Source organism: Rhipicephalus microplus, unplaced genomic scaffold (assembly GCF_043290135.1).
Source record: "Rhipicephalus microplus isolate Deutch F79 unplaced genomic scaffold, USDA_Rmic scaffold_45, whole genome shotgun sequence".
NCBI lineage: Eukaryota > Metazoa > Arthropoda > Arachnida > Ixodida > Ixodidae > Rhipicephalus > Rhipicephalus microplus.
Genome location: NW_027464618.1, coordinates 2362477 through 2381108, shown reverse-complemented (window position 1 = coordinate 2381108; position 18632 = coordinate 2362477). Strand labels below are relative to the sequence as shown.

The 18632-nt window shown below is 43.4% G+C and overlaps 1 protein-coding gene across 3 annotated transcripts in view; it reads left to right on the top strand.

The window, feature by feature from the left end:
• The window catches only part of LOC119163180 (uncharacterized), an 89707-nt gene that overhangs the window by 18018 nt on the left and 53057 nt on the right, over positions 1 to 18632 (top strand). For 2 of the 3 annotated variants that reach the window (XM_075884708.1, XM_075884707.1), the window contains one exon: positions 283 to 14472. In XM_075884708.1, the coding sequence (XP_075740823.1) occupies positions 14370 to 14472 (103 nt within the window). In that variant the 5' untranslated portion in view covers positions 283 to 14369. Of the gene's footprint in view, positions 1 to 282; positions 14473 to 18632 lie in introns of those variants that run through there. The other variant, XM_075884709.1, reaches the window with a different exon arrangement.

Sequence of the window (18632 nt, the reverse complement as noted above, 5' to 3'; positions counted from 1 at the left end):
GACATTTAGTTGTGCCTGGTGACACAGTTTACAAACTACACCCAGAACTAATTTGTCTTAATTAACTGTGTTTAGCTCATACAAGTTTACAAAAAGATGTGCCAAAGACCATAAGGCTGCGCTCAATTGCATTAGCTTTGCACATATGTTCAATGGGCTCCTAAAATAAATAATCATAAAGGTGATGAGCGGTTGCAGCATTGCTTCCTCAAACACATGAATGCTGTCGTGATAAGCAAGATTGTGTTCATTCAATGTGGTACTGTTTTTTTTTTCATATAGCAGAGAAACGTCCCAGAAAGCGCATGCGCCCGCACCAGAAAGTTACCTTCGAAACAAAGGGTGATATTCAGCGACAACGGCATCGTTATCAATACGGCAAAGTGCGCTCTTGGGGTACCGACACTATCGTTTTTGGGCCACAGCATTTCAAGTGCCGGAGTACAGCCCTAAAAGGACAAGGTAAAAGCAGTACAGCAGTTTCCACAGCCGAAAAACCTCCGCCAGCTTCGAGAGTTCCTGGGACTTGTGAATTTCTACCGCAGGTTTATCCCGAGATGCGCCAACATCCTTCACCCTCTCCACAGCCTACTTGCGGCATTGGGATCTAAGGCAACTGCCATTCAGTGGAACGACCAATCCACACAAGCATTCCAAATGATGATTAAGGAAGCTCTCGCAAATGCTACCATGCTCACGTACCCACAGCCGGGTGTTCTTCAATGTGTCATGGTGGACGCCTCCGATGCAGTGATTGGAGCCGTGTTGGAGCAAAGGGTGAACGGAGTGTGGCGACCAATTTCCTTCTTCTCTAGAAAACTGAGCCCATCCGAACGAAGGTACAGCACCTTTGGTAGGGAACTCCTGGCCATATATGTGGCTATCCGGCATTTTCGACATTATGTGGAAGGACAATGATTTTTTTGTGCTCACGGATCACAAGCCACTCATTTACGCATTGTGCCCGAATTCTGATTGGAATGCACACATTGCACGAGAGCTCCGCCAAATGTCGTACATCGCAGAATTCACGATAGATACACGCCATGTTAGTGGCACGGATAATGCTGCCGCCGACGTCCTTTCGCGCGGTCCAGTGAATGCCATCAGCCTGCCGAGCGGCGTGGACTTTACCACACTTACGACGGCTCAACGCAGTGATGAAGAATTAAAGCGCCTACTGACGTCTTCAACTAGCGCCTTGAAGCTGAAATGGTTGGCAGAACCCACAGGATCCGTACGCTGTAACATGTCTATAAGCAGGGCCTGACCGTTCATCCCCTCGAACCTCCGTCGCAGCATTTTTGACTAGCTGCACAGCCTGGCGCACCCCAGGATTCGAGCCACGCAACGGCTATGCACAGCGAGGTTCGTGTGGCCAGGAATAAGCCGGGATATCCGACACTGGACACGAGAGTGCCTCGCATGCCAGCGCTCTAAAGTTCAGTGACATACTTTGACCCCCTTGGCATCCTTCCTTCTGCCGGACTGTCGATTTGCCCATGTACATGTTATCATTGTGGGACCACTGCCGTTGTGTCAGAAGCAAAGCTACTTGCTAACCTGCATCGATCGCTTCATGCGATGGCCGGAGGTCGTGCCCATTCCAGACATGACTGCTGATACCGTCGCCCGCGCATTTATCTTCCACTGAGTGGCCCGCTTCGGAGTGCCGGCAACCGTGACTACGGATCACGGACCACAGTTTGAGTCCACCCTATTCGCAAGCGTCACCCGGCTCTTGGGTACTTCCCACATCAGAACAAGGACCTGCCATTCGATAAGCAACGGTATAGTGGAGAGGTTTCATCGCCATCTGAAGAGAGGCCTGACGGCTACTGCAAGTCACAGTTTGGTAAAGGCACTACCATTTGTTCTGTTTGGCGTTAGGACGACTCTGAAAGCAGATATTGGATGCTGCTCTGCTGAACTGGTGTACGGAACAACGTTTCGCCTCCAGGGGAGTTTTTCGCCACCAGTAAGGACAAGAACGTGTACGCAAACGCGGACTACGCCATGCGACTGTAAGACATCATGAGCAAGCTACGCGCTGTTCCTACGCGTCCACCTGCAGCCCAGCCAGTCTGCGTAGACCGGGGGAACTCTCCTCCTGCTCTCACGTGTTCAAGAGGCACGATGCAAACAGAGTCCACTCCGGCCCCCGTACGACGGGCAGACAAGCACATTACAATCGGCAGAGGTGGTCGTCACGACGTGGTTTCTCTAGATTGCGTAAAACCAGCACACGTGGACTCCGACAGCGAAGCACCTGCACCACCTCGAGCTCCATCTTCGCAGGTACCCCCGGAAGACCACGTAGTATAGCCCCAACGAGTTCTCAAACGGTTCACGTGGAGTGGACGGTGTACGAGACCCCCGGTGTGCATGAACTTATAAACCGCATTGGGTCGTCCGAGTGCGGCCGTGGTGCACGCACTCACTAAGGGGGGAGTCCTGTGGTGACGCAAAGCGGTGCTTCTGTGTGCGGGGCAGAGAGCGCATGCGCCCACACGAGAAAGTTACCTTCGAGACAAAGGGTGATAATAAAGGTCAGTTGTTGTTTGGGATGCGAGTTGTTCACTTGCGCAGCTCTGCCGAGCGCAGAGTCTTTATACATGGGTTGAAAGCTTTTGATATGTATCTGGGACTTGTTTTGTTGGGACCCGACCGTATATATTGGTTGTACCGGCTTGGATACTCACAATAAACGATGCAAACCTTACTTGATTGACGTAGTTTTTTCCAGTCGGGGCCAGTTAGGTCACCTGAGGATAATTACACACGCGAACCGTAATTTAGCAACGAGAAAAAAAAACAACAACAAAATACCAGAGGAAGCGAGCAGCGCGAACCAGCAGCGATCCCCCCAACTTGCAGCAAAAAAAATGCATCTGTTCATCGATGATGATAGTACTACAACCAGCGCCATCTCGCCTTGCGGTATTTCAGTTCAGTACGCCGCCGCTACCTATTTGCATGTTATTTCGATACAACAGCCCAAAGATGCAGTTCTTGTTCTCTAAAGTGGTAGGTGTTCTTTGGTATTTGTATTTCTTTCTCCATGCTTTGAGCTGTCGCGGCGTGTTTGATAATAAGCTGGTAGGCCTAAATGAAGGTTTTACTGCTGGTTCAAACGCGGCAGTACAGGGTCTTTTTTCATGAGTAAAGTTAAGCGCCCATCTCATGTTGAAACGGCGTTTAGAAATGTTACTTTATTTACTTGCGTAATGAACGCACTCGTATAATAAATGCACCCTCAACTCCTGTCATCGAAGTTTGGATTTTTTTTTTTTTTCGCGTAATAAACGCACCCCCTACATTCTTGCGCTGCAGTCCCTCAAACTGACACTGGGCGCCATCTTTCCTGCTGGATCTTTTTGTTTTTTATGATGCCGATTCCCTCTAAGCTCTCCTTACCCCCTGCGCCTGCTGCCGTGCGCCGTTTTATTTTTCTTTCCATCTGTGTGCGGCGCGTCTCCTGACTTTTTTAATTATCTGTTTGGTACAGCGGGATTTGCGAACGATGTGAGCGTAGAAACGCTGCAGCTTACAAGTACTCAGTGAGCGAAGGTCACGCAACTGCCCGTGCCAAACAATGGTGGCTTTCTACAAATACGAAACTATAAGGCCCAACCACATGCAGGCTATTTTCGAGCGATGACGGCAGGACTTGCTGTCGTGAAGGGCTATTCTTCCCCATCGCGTCGCAGGCATGTTTCAGGCCTCTGAAAAACCAGAAAAAAAAATGCTCCTTGGCTCTGTGCCAGCGCCAAGGAGCATTTCAAAACTTACAGGATCCGCGATACACAGCGACTGAAATAGTGACAGAACGTACACTATTAGCTTTTCGCGATACATATGTTTGGATCTCCACAGGGATGTCATACTAAGCGACAATTGACAGTTTCATTGAAACGCGGAGTGGTTGCGGGGACTCCATGCATCATCTCCTGGTTAGTTGCGTGCAGCGCCGTGCCTATGCTGCCCATGCCGTCACTGCCGGATGGCTAGTTGTACTGTGTGCGCAAAGTTGCTGTGTGAATTGCTCGTCCTCTCTTCGCTCCAGACCGAGCACAGATAAGCGGAGTAGCTTGTTTAGTTAGTTTGGGAATAACATGCGTCAGCAAAGCAAAGTGCGCTGCGATTATTTGCAGTCATGAAAACAAGAGACTAGAATTGCTTATCCCTTGTTTTATCAAAGTTATTTCTATGCCAGCTGTGATGTTTAATGATGGGAACACGGAGGCATGCATGCACGCACATAGACACACACACACACACACACACACATTTGTAGGTAGTAAGTCTGGTCAGCTCATCAGTACTGAATGTTTAGTAAAAACCATTCGAATTTTTATTCACCAGAAATAATTTTGATCGACAATGATGTTTGACCCTAGAAAGTTGCTGCAAAACTAAGTTTCATTGCTCCGAAACGCACCATTGGGTGCTCCGAATCTGTTCCAATACACCATTTTACTGCGTCAAAGCTGCTCCAAAGCAGCATCATTCCTGCTTCCTGAGCTGCTCTAAAAAACTGAAGTTCACTTCCACCCCTGGGTATATAACATCTGCATCTTGCTGGTACTTACCTACGTACCAGGAACCTGTAGGATTACAAAGAGGGTTCAGCTTAAATTGAGGACGACACAGCCAGCAATGGAAAGGAGAATGATAGGTGTAACCTTAAGGGACGAGAAGAAAGCAGAGTCGGTCAGGGAACAAACCGGGATTGAGGATATCATAGTTGAAATCAATAAGAAGAAATGGACATGGGCTAGGCACATAGCTCGTAGACAGGATAATCGCTGGTCATTAAGGGTGACTGACTGGATTCCCAGAGAAGGCATACACACGAAGGGGATACAGAAGGTTAGGTGGGCCGATCAGATTAAGAAGTTTACAGGTATAATGTGGCAGCAGAAAGCACAAGACCGGGTTAATTGGTGTATCACAGGAGAGCCCTTTGCTCTGCAGTGGGCGTAGTCAGGCTGATGATGGTGATGTCTTCTGTAAAGTGATTATCTGTGATGTCGGGCAGAACGAAATTTAATGAGTGCTACTTGGCTACATGTGAAAAGCTTCAATGATTTCTTGAGTGATTTGTGACGGGTGTTTTTTTACCACTTCACATTGGTCATAGAAGTGCATTGTACAGCTAGAGCTCGCATCACGTTTACCAGTGCCCCTTTGATGGCTTTATCTGAAAATGAAGTGTCCTTTCTTAATTAGGCAAACTGTTTATGAATTTTTGGTGTGCGACGTTGCGATGGTGGTGTCCTATCTTGATGTGTTTGGGTGTTCTTTGTATGCTTGTGCAAGTGTACATATTTAATGCATTTTGCAGATAAAGCTTGGCTGGAAGTAAGCGTTCTGTCCTCTTGTGTCAGTCTGCTCAGCCTTTTTTACTGTAATGTACTGTACCAGTGACGAATCAACTGGCCAAATCTTCAACACTGCTGGACTCTTATTGGCATTCCCCTGCTAACAGGGCAAGAAGACAATCTTTATTCCTGTGCCAGCCAGCTTCAGTGATGAAAATGTGAACAGGAGTCAGAGATTTGTTATTTTTATTTGGTAGTACGAGACCAGCACAGTTATAAAATGCTGCATTTGTGATGGAGACTTAAAAGTCACTATGTGCAGAATCTGAGCCGAGTAAAAAGTGAGAATAATTGCAAAGTTACTATTCTTTGTTGTTAGCTTAAAAAACACAGTACTCTGCATTAGTCCCCTGTGCGAAAATTTCAAAGCAAATTGAAACGACATATATTGCATGGTCATCAAGGCATTGTAACTCTGTGCTGGAACACATTTTTGCAGGAGCCCAAGACTACTGCCTTCTCAGCAGTTCACAATTCAAGATGTGATGTATCCTTGTTAGTGTAATTGTATCTTGATTAGTGAATCGACATTACAGCTGGTTTGTTGCTTTAACTGAGCAATAGTACATCTAGTCCGTGCTTGTATGACGGAAAAATCTTGCTTTTTTTCTTGGCACGTGTTCTATGATGTAGTGCTCATATGATTGACATGACGAATACTGCTGCTACCAAAAGAATCATAGAAGATGACAGTGCTTACGCTTAACCTGCTTGACTGCTCACCAAAACACTGGAAATTCGATTTTATAAAACTCGATTCTACGAATGTTTTGATCTGACGAAAAAATTTTGCTGCACCCTCACCCCTCTTGAAATCGCCCATAGGTTTAATGCTTTTACGAGCTTGAATCAATGGAACAAACTTTGCCGATTTAACGTCGCAATCGGGAGAAAAGTATCCATAGAAAAAGATGTTTTTCCAAATTCGTGGCATTTAGGATGTCTGGTTGTGTTGCCAGCATAGCGGCAGCACAATAAATTATTTTTAAGGCTTTGTTATACTGGAGGAGAGACATGTCATGAAAAAGCCTTTTGCCAACACCACTTCTTTATAATCTCTTTTGTTCAGTTCATTCATGACTTTCATTTGCCATAGTCAGCCCCATTTTGTAAAGCTTGGTTTAATTATCTATCCTCTCGACCCCAATATAATACCCACCTTGTCTTAAATATATTTAGTGCAGATGCAAGTGAAAAGCAATATTCTAGTAACATCTCTGACATGCGTGTCATCGAAGTTGTCTTAGTTGCTGCCTTTTCAGTGTTATTCAGTGAGAAGAGAGAGAAAATAATTTTGGATAAGTCTTATTGGGAAAAGTGGTTTTGTCAGAGGGATAAACACATGCAGTAGTGATGCAGGCATACTTTATTCGGTTAAATTTTTTGGCAAGTGTTATAGCTTGTTTATAATGCTGTAGGTGTGGTGCAATGGAGCTTAGTTTGCAACTGATTGCATATGGATGAATTCGACAAGATGCGGTGACTGTTTACATTTATGCATGCAGCAATTGCGACAACTCAGAAGGTGACATAATAGTGCTTTACTTCCATTTATAATTTATTTTAAAAGACCACCTGATACTTTCTATCCACTCTACGTCAAACAGACAAATTGTTGTGAAACCCTCGCATACACTCACGTCTATGTGCCTCGAAATGCCTTATACGATTCGCGCATTCTTACGATGCAAAATGAATGGCAGGTGACGCACTTTTCCGATCTCATGTGCCTTTTTGATGAAAAATGCTTTAAGCATTTCAATGAGATATTCTGTGAAATAATGCACTTGCACTTCTGAAAGGTTAAACCAAGTTGTCATAACCTTTGTTGTTTTCGTTTCAGTCAAGCACTTCAGATAATTAACTGGTGTTCAAGCCATAACATCTTGTACACATTCTCAAGTTCATTTACAGACTTGTCTTTCTCACTGTTCGAACTGCAATGGACATGAATTCCTGAGGTCAAACTATTGTCCCAGTTTCGTCATTCAGAAGAGTGACATTTAGTGCTTAAAGGAGTACTGACACACATTTTAAATTTTCATGTTGTTGCTCAAGATTAAAAGCAATGATGCTGAAAACCCTAAAATGAGTATCATGTCGCTGCATAGCAGCTGGAATATATACTTAGTACCACTACTCCCCAAAAAAGGTCATTTTTGGTATTGATATCTAGGACATATTTTCACAGTGACATGTCAACACAGACGGAAGTCTAAAAGTCCAGTGGGGCAGCAACTCGTGGCGTACTTACAGTAGCTCTCTCATCTGCTGTCATTCGCGCATGGTGCTTGTAAACAATGACGGAATAGTGCCTGTATTGTCTCACTCGCCTGTGTCCCTTTGTCTTGTTTGCACTATTCCACAATACATTCGTTTTAGTTAGCTCGGCTGTCCTTACTAATGACAAATTGTTGCCCAGTGATTCCAAAAGTGATTTCGCCTGCATGCAGAATGCGGTGTTCACAAACCCAGGAACAGTGTTCACTCGTCATTTAATGTATATTGTGGTGTTGGTGCGTTGCGGATGCTTCACAGCAAGCACTTTAAAAATAAAAATAAAAGTATTTCATTGGTGTCTAAAAAGCATTAAACTGCTTGCCAAGTAAACGAAAAATGCCTCAAATTTTGAGTACTTTAAGAACGGTTTAAACCCTCTAACCACGAGGATGTTAAAATGTGACAGAGGTCTTTGAACTGTTGTTATTTTCAGCACCAAGACTCGATGGCGAACATCAAGGAAGCTTTTCTGTGACCACATGGGAAGAGTGTTTATTGCGTCTCAATGTGGATCGAATGATTCTTGAAATGCGCGATTTTTTTTTCTTGAAATTTTCGTCAGTTTTCTCAAAATACTTCTAATACAAAGTGTATATACCGTATAACCTCATTAATTCAAACTTGGTTTTATTGAAATCTCGCTTAATTCAAGATATTTAGGTCTGTATTTTGCAATGTAAATCTCAGTAAATAATTCGAAGAGACGGGCATCACCAGTCCACTTAATTAGAAAACGTTGGTTGCCATGTGCTTATTCCCAATACCGATTTTACCGCAAATCTCCAGAAATGGCGGCTCTTAGAAGCCACAAGGCAATGCAACGTAGCTTAAGCATCCCATTCAACTTCTGGAAAAAAAAATCACTGCCGTACTGGCAGAGTCATTGATGATAGAGAAGCTTGCTCGGAGGTGCATGGAGCGTTTCACGATGGGGCGTTTCTCGGCGAGACCATTTCTTTAGAAAGCCTTGTTAACGAGCCGGCTCGTGATGTGTACGTCAAAAGCAGCATTTTCGGGCACGTTCCGTGGCCGGCGCTCCACGATGTCGGCCACGTCCATCGTCACATTGACCACCTGCCTCTTTATCGAGTGCTGGCCACTGCCGTGAGTGAAATGCTTACGCTCATAAATGGCAGACATGGAGCTATCAGGCATTCTTCAACGGGATCGAGAGCAGGCAGGTGAAGGGGGCTTGGGAGGATATTAGTACCTGTTCGTAACACTGATCGTAGGTGCTCGTCACGTGCTCCCGTGCAGACAAAGCGACCAGAACGAAGTGGACGTAGTCACGAGGAGCCAAGCGCATGCGCCATCGAAAACTGATGCCTTGGGTTGTGGCGCACCATCTAGAAAGCATTGTTGGAATCACTGGAGAGGCAACTGGAGCAGCAACCTTGAGCGGCAACCGGAGAAAAGTACACAGGCAACACTGGTGTGCATGCCGGCCGCCACTACCGGACAATGTGCGAGCAGGAGAAGCTTGCCGACTAAGCTCCTTTTGTGCTTTCTTTAGCTTTATTTTATATTGGCTTGAAATTTTCCCTTCTTCCTGTTGCATGCTCTTGTTACAGTCTATTACAACCTAAAAAAAAAACTTAAGCTTTGCCAACAGCTTTGTTGTATGCCCCATAGATAGATAATTTGCCTTACTGCTTCATCAAATAACATACTGAAGTGCTTTAGGTAGTTTACTTTTCTATTCATATGAACGTTAGCTTGCTGGTTTTAGGTAGGAAACTTGGAAGATTCTGGTATATTTCATTGGGGATTTGGAAGTATCTGCTCTGGCAAATGTAATGTTTCTAGTAGCAGGGGTGAATCTTTGGCTTTTTGCAACTGTAGATTTACAGTTGCCCCAAGAAAGTACGTGCGGTTGGAGCAGAAAGCAACCATGACTGTGTGACCTTTGCAGGCAAAAGACGGGAGCGCCAAGGTTTGGTGGGAGGAGCTTATTCTTCGGTTGCATTTAGTCATAGGGTTTCACACCACCCAACTTGTCTTTGAAGGCTACTGTAGATCTACCCCTGACGTTTGCTGTAGCAGTAGGAGGCCTGGAATTCCTAGGAAACTCTCATTGTTGCAGTGCTTTTCAGCCCTCTGTAGGGTAAGCAAGTTAAATAGGAGTGAGCACACTAGGCGGATGCTGCAGGAGCCAGGCAACAGTGTACCTAAGTGCTCTTTGGAGATCCTTTCTTTTCGTTGTAAACAGAGCTAATGCCAGCCACTAACAACAGGTACATTTGCTGGATGAAGGCGGCAGCTATAAGCTGTGTGATCTTTATCAACAACAAACTGTGCAGTCTTTTGTGTGTGCTGTTCGTTGAAGTTTCGGGGCATCGTGTAATTATCTTGTTCTTTCTGTCATTCTTGTAGCCAATTTGCTAATTGTGTACATACTTTGTTTTATGTGACATTACATGAATCCATAAATTGCACTCACTCGTAAATGAAAAGTGGAGAATGTACCTTATATGTATGTCTTTTCTCGTCCTCCTTTCAGTTGGCCGTCTCGTTGGCTTGTCATAACACTGAGTACTTTTGCTCAGCAGCCGCTTTATCCAAGCCACTCTTTTGTTAGCAGTTGTTCTTTTGTCGTTGAAATTCTAGTCCCTGGAGTTTGTAAGAGTAAGGACAGCAGAAGGACAGTCACCGAGGGCTTTATTTCATATTGAACCTTCAACTGAACAAGTGTCAAGTTCATTTGCTAACTTAAACATGTGCCAATTTCAATTTCAACTTCTGGGTTAATGAAGATACTTCTTTTTGATTTTGTCAGTATGCTTGTTTTATGACCTTTAAAACTACCTTTGTAGAAATAATATGAAAGTGTAAGTGGTAATTCAATGGAACTGTTAAGTTTTTTTCTTTATTTCTCAAAAAGCGATTTAGTGTCAGAGTTAGGTGCAATAGCAGATTTTCTGGAAGAAGAAGCAGTATGAATCGTAACATTTAATCGCATTAAGCTATGAGAAAACTTCAACGCACCTTTATGAAAAGAAATCATTGTACTTTTGTGTTTTGATGACTAGTAATACTGTTCCGATTGAAGAAAGTGGCACCAAATATTGATAATTAGGAGTGTAAAACGCGTCTAGTGATAGCTGATTCAAAGGTGTTGTGTCGATGTTGAAGGTAAGAGTTCACCTTCGCAAGCACTTGCATTGCAGTAAAATGCTTAAGGATTAGTATGGATTGTGCAATTGAGTTTTGCAGTAATTTAGAGCAGCAGAAATACTTCTTTCATTGTTTGCTGATGCATGCAGGTATGTCGTAGTTTTACGTCTAGGGGTTGTGCCTTGCATCTCCTGTATTGCAGAAACCACTTGCACCCTCACTCCCTCCCCCCCCCCCCCCCGCACCAAATAATATTTTTTGAAAAACCAGCTTTTAATATTTCTTTGACATTGCTTTGATGTCCTCTTTCATTAAATCATAATGCAACTGTTGAAAAGATCAAATGAATGTTAAACTTGGGAGTTGGATGAAATAATGGAGATGTTGGTAATATCTGGTGCCACATTGATGCGAATTGACTAGTTTGCTTGAAGTTCTCCTGTTTTCTTCAGTGAAGTTTTATTTATCCTTTTGTTTGTGTCTGTTGGGCTTTGGTTTAACTATGATGTGCTGTTTTCTTTCTGTTTCAGGTGCCAATGGTACATTGGTTACCGAGTGTGAGATTTCATTGTCGAATCCTTACTATGGCAGCTGTATTGTTACGGGAGCCAAGTGCAAGATTATTAATGTGATGTGCTTTGATTTACACGTACGACAGTTGATAGGAACAAGCAGTTTAGAGCTTGAGAAGTTGCTACTCAATGGGTAGCAAACCGGGTGGCAACCGGGCATGGACCTGGCTAACCTCCCTGCCTTCTCTCTTGTTGTTCTTCCTTCCTCCCATTGTAGAAATTAAAGCTGTCAACCTTATAAACTATTAGTTTGATGATGTAGCAAGCTGGCATCATCAGGACACTATGGCCCATCCTCCGAACTGTGTAAATAATAGAAGTTTTAAGGCTTCTTCTTTTTTAGCTAACATCAACTATTTCTTAGTATGTCATTTTTTTCAGGGGCCTTACTTGTTAGTGTTAAGAATAATTAGAACGAGCTGTTGCTGTTTCAGTTACTCAGCTTCAACTTTTCTTCTTTTTTGGGGGGGGCGAGTTTTTTTCAGTGTGTCGTTTTTTGTACAAGTTGTTTTTTGTGCAGTAATGTGTTCTGAATTGCTGATACTTGTTGAGTGCAACAACTTTTGGCAAATATGTTGCATGGTGGCACTGACCACCTCATCATAGCTTCATTTAAGAAATTTTTAAAATTTTACCTATACTACTCGCATTCTCTCATAACATAACCAGTAGCGAAATTGGTGTTGGCACATTTTTGTGCACAGAAGTATTGCATGTTATACTTCAACAGTTGCTTTAATGGGATTATAAGCAGAGTGGATTACCTGTATTTTAACATTCCTGTGTGCATCTTTATGTGTCTGTGCATATTCATTTCAAGCTGACACTTTTTTGCAAAACTAGGTTTAATTGGTTAAAATGCAAAAGAGGCGTAAATATCTGTGATGCCTTTGTTATGCAAGTGAATGAAACAATTTTAATATTGCAGGTGCTTTCGAGGCACTGCCAACTTTAAAAGTAATTGTTAAAGGTACTTGCACATTTTAATGGCTTACGAGAGGAAGTCATTCTTTTCTCATTGTGCACTGAAGTGATGAATGAAAAGCGAGCAGTACACGGGAAGCGTTGAGAACTTTGTGCTTATTTGTCTTTGCGTGTTTGAAGGCAAACTTTTATTCAGCTGAAGTGTCACTTGTGTAACCTGCGATTTGTGGGGACCAGTTTGTTGCCATAGTGCCTGCCTAATAGATCACCCTTAAAAATGGAGAGTTGTTACACTATAAATGCCACTTGTGCACATTATTTGTAGAAAAGTTTTGCATGCTGTATTGCAACAAGGAGGGGAGGAGGCGATATATACAAGGGGTGCTTAAATGAAAAGTACGAAATGACACTGTGTATAAATGAAGAATTTATTCAAAGTATCCATTATGTGCCTGATCATAATTGTTTCATTAACAAACAAGTTGAATTATTTCTTTTCAGGATTCCTGCGGCCATTATGATACCCAGTCCTCAACAGCGTCCTTGTGTTTGTCGTCAGAGTTTAAGCGCTTTTGTTTGAAATGATCACCAAAAGAATCAAACACGTGGAAATTGTAGGCGATGGATGGTGGCTGGTTCAATACCTTCCGCGGTCAGAAACCTAATAACTCTTTGCTGCTCTTTATGAGAGTCCCGGCTCTCCTGCGCATGCACGCGCCCCGGTGTGCTTTGATCCACGGCAGACTCTAGTCGCATGCCTAAGGGTCTCGCCACGTTCTGCCATGGTGGCACAGGAATCTGTGTTAACATTATGTTGTTACAACATTCGGTACTGTAGTGTTGTGCTGGCTGCACGACAGGTACCTTTTCATTTGAACATTGTATTTATGGGTAACATCTTCTAGTAGAGGCACCATGGCCAAACCATGCATGGGAACTGTCGTGTCGTCACTGTCTTTATTACATTGCATCCTCATGGCGCCCGCCTCTGTAAACTGTCTCGTGAAAATGCGTTCTCTTGGCTGCTGAACACGAGGTTATGGCTTCAACTTGCAGATGTTTCAGCTGCATTTTGATAGTGATTGTTTCTGTGTGTTGTGTGGTTGATGTACATCTACAAAATTTTCAGAGGGCTAAGATAATTTGGAGCTTCACACAGCTGCGTTTGTCACAGTTCCAGCATGTGCTGGGGCTGTGAACCTTATTGTTTGTATCTTCTGTGTGGATTTGTAATGTCTTTTATATTTGTGTTTCAATGTGCTCCAATGCAAACTCTTTCTCGAGAGCTTGAACTCTTGCAATGTTGGTGCATTTCAGACTGTATTTTGTGTGTTGTATTTATTTTCTTATGTGACACTGTACTGTCAGCCTTATTAGCTTTTTTTGTACTAATTTCACTCTTGTTGACAGTCACCTGCATGTGCCTGCTGTATTCATAGGTTAGCAAAGAAAACTTGAACTCACTCGAACTAAGACTCGCCAAAATTTTCCTGAGCCGGACTAGCCGAAACGTCACTCATCTGGACTCACTCCGACTCGGACTTATGTTTCGATCCGAGTCGGAGCAAGTTCGAGCGAGTTCGCTGATGAGTAATTTTGCCAACCTATCTTTAAAACTACTTGCTACAGGAGGTGTAAAAATGTTACGTTAGTATTTTTATACTTTTACAATTGCTGTGCTGTGCCAAAGTAGCTTTGTTCTGGTTCAAAAGTTGACGAGTCAGTCTCTTAAGTGAGCAATCACTCAGTGCATACGTGCAATCCTCTCACACATAAAAGCAGTCACTGCTACAGTGTGCTTACGGTGAGTGCGTTTTAAGGCAGTTGATATCTTTAGTGAGTGCTGCATTCTTTTCTGAGGCCTAAAGCAATGGAAATTTCGCGCAGGCAGTTAAGGATTAAAATCTAGGCTTCTGTGTGCTCTTCTCTCAGTGCCAAAATCATTCATTACAAAATTGCTAAATGTCTCTTTCCACTGCCATGTTAACTTGCGGCAGTTTCGAATTTATAACTTGTTGACAGTTTGCCAACACAGCTTTGATACTGTTGGACTTGCAAACCTCACTTACCAAGCTATATTTATGGTTTTCGTTTCATGAATGCAGTGAAGCATGAAGGTGAGGGTGACATTGAAGTATGGCACATCACGGAAGCGGACTTTATGGAGGCCATTGGTTTTGATGGCTGCACCTCAAATGGTATCTTCAAATTTGTTCATTCATTTGTTTATTCACGTTTAGTGCTTGTGAACAGCGAAGGGCCTATAGCGGTGCTCTTTGTCAAAATCGCGTATTAGACTAAACATAAATTTTAAACGAAAGCTAGTTAAAGGCCATGTGTACAAAAAACAAAAAGATATGCAAATGTAGACTGTTTTGTGGGCTAAAGGATGAGCGATGCGGCTTAGGCAGCTTGCATCGAGAAAGTTAAAAAATGCACGAATGGGGCAGTCCTGTTTTTAATGTGGAATGCAAGATCTGCAGTTGAGCTGTAGTGTGAAACGAGACTGTGTACAGTTTTAATGAAAATAGCAAGCCAAAATATGCGGTATGGCATTTATTGGCCAATTGTGTTGTTTATGCTGTCTCGGGCATTTTTAAGACTCGGGCTGTAAGTAGTTCGTGAAGTTCTGCCGGCACTAGACGAGCGCATTTCTTTGGGTCAACACTGATTGAATAGTTTTGCAGTGTGCTTCTGTCAATCGAGTGCATCTGTAGCATAATTAGTTTGGTTTTGTGATGAAAGCTTGTTTTGTGCAAGAGTGCTTTGTTCCAGGGGTGTACTCATAAGTGGGGGCCATCACGTGCATCTTTAGTTAAGACTGACAGTCAAAGCACTAGCACCATTTAAACTGTGGTGTTTGGTTGCGTCATGCTTGAAGTAAAAGGGCAGGAAAGGCTCCAGTCAACATGTGTGCACCCCCGCCACCCTTCAAGGTTCGAAACAATTGTGGGCACATGCTTCACACAAAGCAGAGTCCACCCCCAGCAGGCTTCAAATATACCAATGGCAAAATGCTTGTAACATTTTGATTAACTCTTTCGCTACCGCGGGAAAATGAACTTTTTTTTACTACAGGTTAAAAACATTTTTTTTTTGTTTTGTGGCTAGACACTGATGCCTTATTTACGTTCTTTGGCACGAAACTGCAGCTGGAGGAATGTTCTGTCTGATAACATAAATGTTGCATATATATTTATTACACAGATTAAGAAAAAAATTTTATAAAAATTTTATACAGTGATTATACAATTAACACTTTAAAAAGCGGACCACATAAAAATAATGAGGTTAAAAATAATTCAAGATATACAATTTGTAGCTTCTTATGTCACAAAAAAGTTGTACAAGTTCAAAAAAGTGTTGCCATGAAATGTTCTTTCCACAAAAAAGAAAGTGAGGGCGCTGCTGTAGATGGGTTATTCTGTGCAGCCTAGCATCACGGGCGGGGTTTGTCTGCTCAGAGTTCATGACACTTATAAAAGCAAGGAACGAGAAAAAAAAACAGCATCTGGGCATAATCTTTACAGGATAAAGGCCTTGAAATAACTGAGGTATTTGAGTAGAGATGAAGGCGAGGCAACTGAACTATTCACATGTAGATGAGCATTCTAATGCACTTGATCGGGACTGCAGTTTTTCCACGAACAGTCTTTTTCCGCGTATGTTTGCCTGTCTAAATTATGCATCCACACATATTTGTTGGTGTAGTCGCACATCATGCTGGTCAGCTGTGCAGTGAAAAACAGCTGGATGAAATCGATGACCTGGAAGAAGCGCCGTGAGTTACTTTGGAGTGCGCCTCCGACTTCGACCCCCGTGTTTCTTCTCGAAAGACACTGGACACGCTTGACAGATTCCTGCCAAGAATCATGTCCGTAGAACGTTGAGACCCTCAAAATGAGTAAAACTGCTGTGAGTACATGCTCTGCACCCCGTAACTACTAATTAGACAATAAAATGTGTGCCACACATACAGCGGACCCTCACTTTCTCGATCTTGCGACTTGACTTGGCACATCCTCGTCATCAGTGCTGAAATTTGTTGCCTCACCATCTTCTCCAGGCTCACTGCTGCTGATTTCATCCTCGAAATGTGCTGTTGATGCGCTCAATTCGTGAGGAACGTGTCGTTCTTTAGGGACGTTCGCACAGGAAGATGACTCCGCGAATCGGGGGGCTCGCGCAACAACCCGAAACTGGTTCAGGCTGAGTCCACAAAAGAGCACATGTGTATTTTTTTTCTAGAAAGAGAGGCTTCCATGCTCACTTCGAAATTAAGTTGCTTGGCCAGCGGTTACCTGCAGTGGCAGAACATAAATTTCTAGGCCTTATTCTGGACTCTAAAACTCACCTTTATATCACCCATCAAATATATTAAAAACAAGTGTATAAGAACAATGAATATTCTAAAAGTCCTTACATGCACTTCGTAAGGGAGTGACAGAAAATGCTCAATTAATCTGTATAAAAGCCTCATATGCGCGCGCCTGGATAATGGAGCGATAATCTACCAGTCTGCAACATTAAGGGCTTTGAAGATGCTTGACCCTTTTCATCATTTGTGAATTCATCTTTGTACAGGTGCTTTTCACACTAGCCCTGTGGAAAGCTTGTACGTTGAATCTGACAAGTAGTCGCTACACCTGCAAAGATCATGTCGTTTCAATATCATCTCAAAGTTGACACAGATGAGGAACACCCCTCCCATTCCACAGTCAATGATCTGTCAAGTACTGCGCTGTTCAAAAGCCCTCCTTCGTTTTGACAGCCCTATGCTCGCTTCGTGTGGGGTGTCTAGCCGAGGAGACGCGCGGGCCGCTTAAGCACCATTTGATGGCTTCCGGGGCATACCTGCTGCCGTGGCAGTGGCAGACTATAATTGCGATGTGTCTTCTTTAGAAGTTATGAAGCACACGCCCATTGCAGATATCCACACACACTTTCTGGAACTGCAGCACAAATGCACACGTCCTGAGTTCTTCATAGATGTCGCTAAGTTTAATACTTCTGTGTCCTACGCTGCTGTTGGCCCATTCTTTTCGGAAGCTGGCGTTATGCATCCTAGTACGGGTATCTTCACTGCAGAAGCATTTATTATACTTGCGGCCATTAAACATAGTGAAGAAATAAAGCTACCGAAGGCAGTAATTTACACAGATTCCTTAAGCGTGGTGAAAGCTCCGTAAACTCTGAAAATTTAAAACACAAGAACCCCATACTTGTCTCTCTTTATTGACTCTTATGCGCAGTCTACAAGTCCAAGCAGCATGGTGTAGTGTGCTGGGTGCCAGGACACTGCGAGATCCAATGTAACATGATGGCGGACCAGCTAGCCACATCTGCCCAGGAAAGCGCTGCCAATATATCCGTAGCTGTCCCTGCTCTTGACCTAAAACCATATATTAAACGAAAGCTCAGAGCTTATTGGCAGAGCACATGGGATAATCCAGAGTGTCTACCAACTTGGTAAACCTGGAAAAGTCAGCGAATTGGGACCCTTTTGCGGGATCGTCACAAAAATAAGCATTACCATTGATTGATTAAAAAGTCTCTCTCTCAGCTTCAACTACAGTGAGCTGCTAGAAGGCGTGTGAATAGAAAAAAAGACTGCATAACACTTGCTTCATAGTGTAAACGCGAAAGGATACACCGACCCATAAAACACAAAGTTTACTGATGTTTCATTACCCGATATTCGAAGGAGCCTTGTTCACAATAAAAAGCATAAGAAAGGCATAGTGTACTTAAGTACGCCTAAATACGTAACGTAAGCAGTGCGATTACATTGTCAGAAGTGTCCCATCACTCCTGTTCAGCGTATGTACAGTCGTCTGTATCTGGATTCCAGGTGCAGGCATGATGCAAGCTTCTCAAAAATGCGGAGCATTTTATAGTCGCACCTATTTGCAAATCTGGCATCGGCTGTGGTGTCTGCACCCCTACTGCACATGCTCACGTCTCGTGCCAACTGTCGCTCCCCCTACTCTTTCTCCTTGCAAGGCCAATGCAGACAGCGTCTGCTAGTAAAAACCGACTGCTGGAGCTGCACAACCGTTCACTGACCACTTCGTATATGAATGTAGGCACTAGATTGGGCGTTTGGAATTCAGTTAAAGGTGTCATTACTTGGCTTTCACTTGACTTGACACTTGGCATGACTTGAGTAGGTGCGATAAAGGCAACAGTACCTTCAACTAGTACTAGTGGGGCACAATCCAACAGTGTCCCACCACTCGTAGAAAGCAAGGCTTCTTCTTTATTCGATAAATACGAATAATGAAGACAAAATAGCAATTAAACATTTGTAAATCTTACCCAATTATGCGATATTCATGCCTGCCATACCCCCACAACT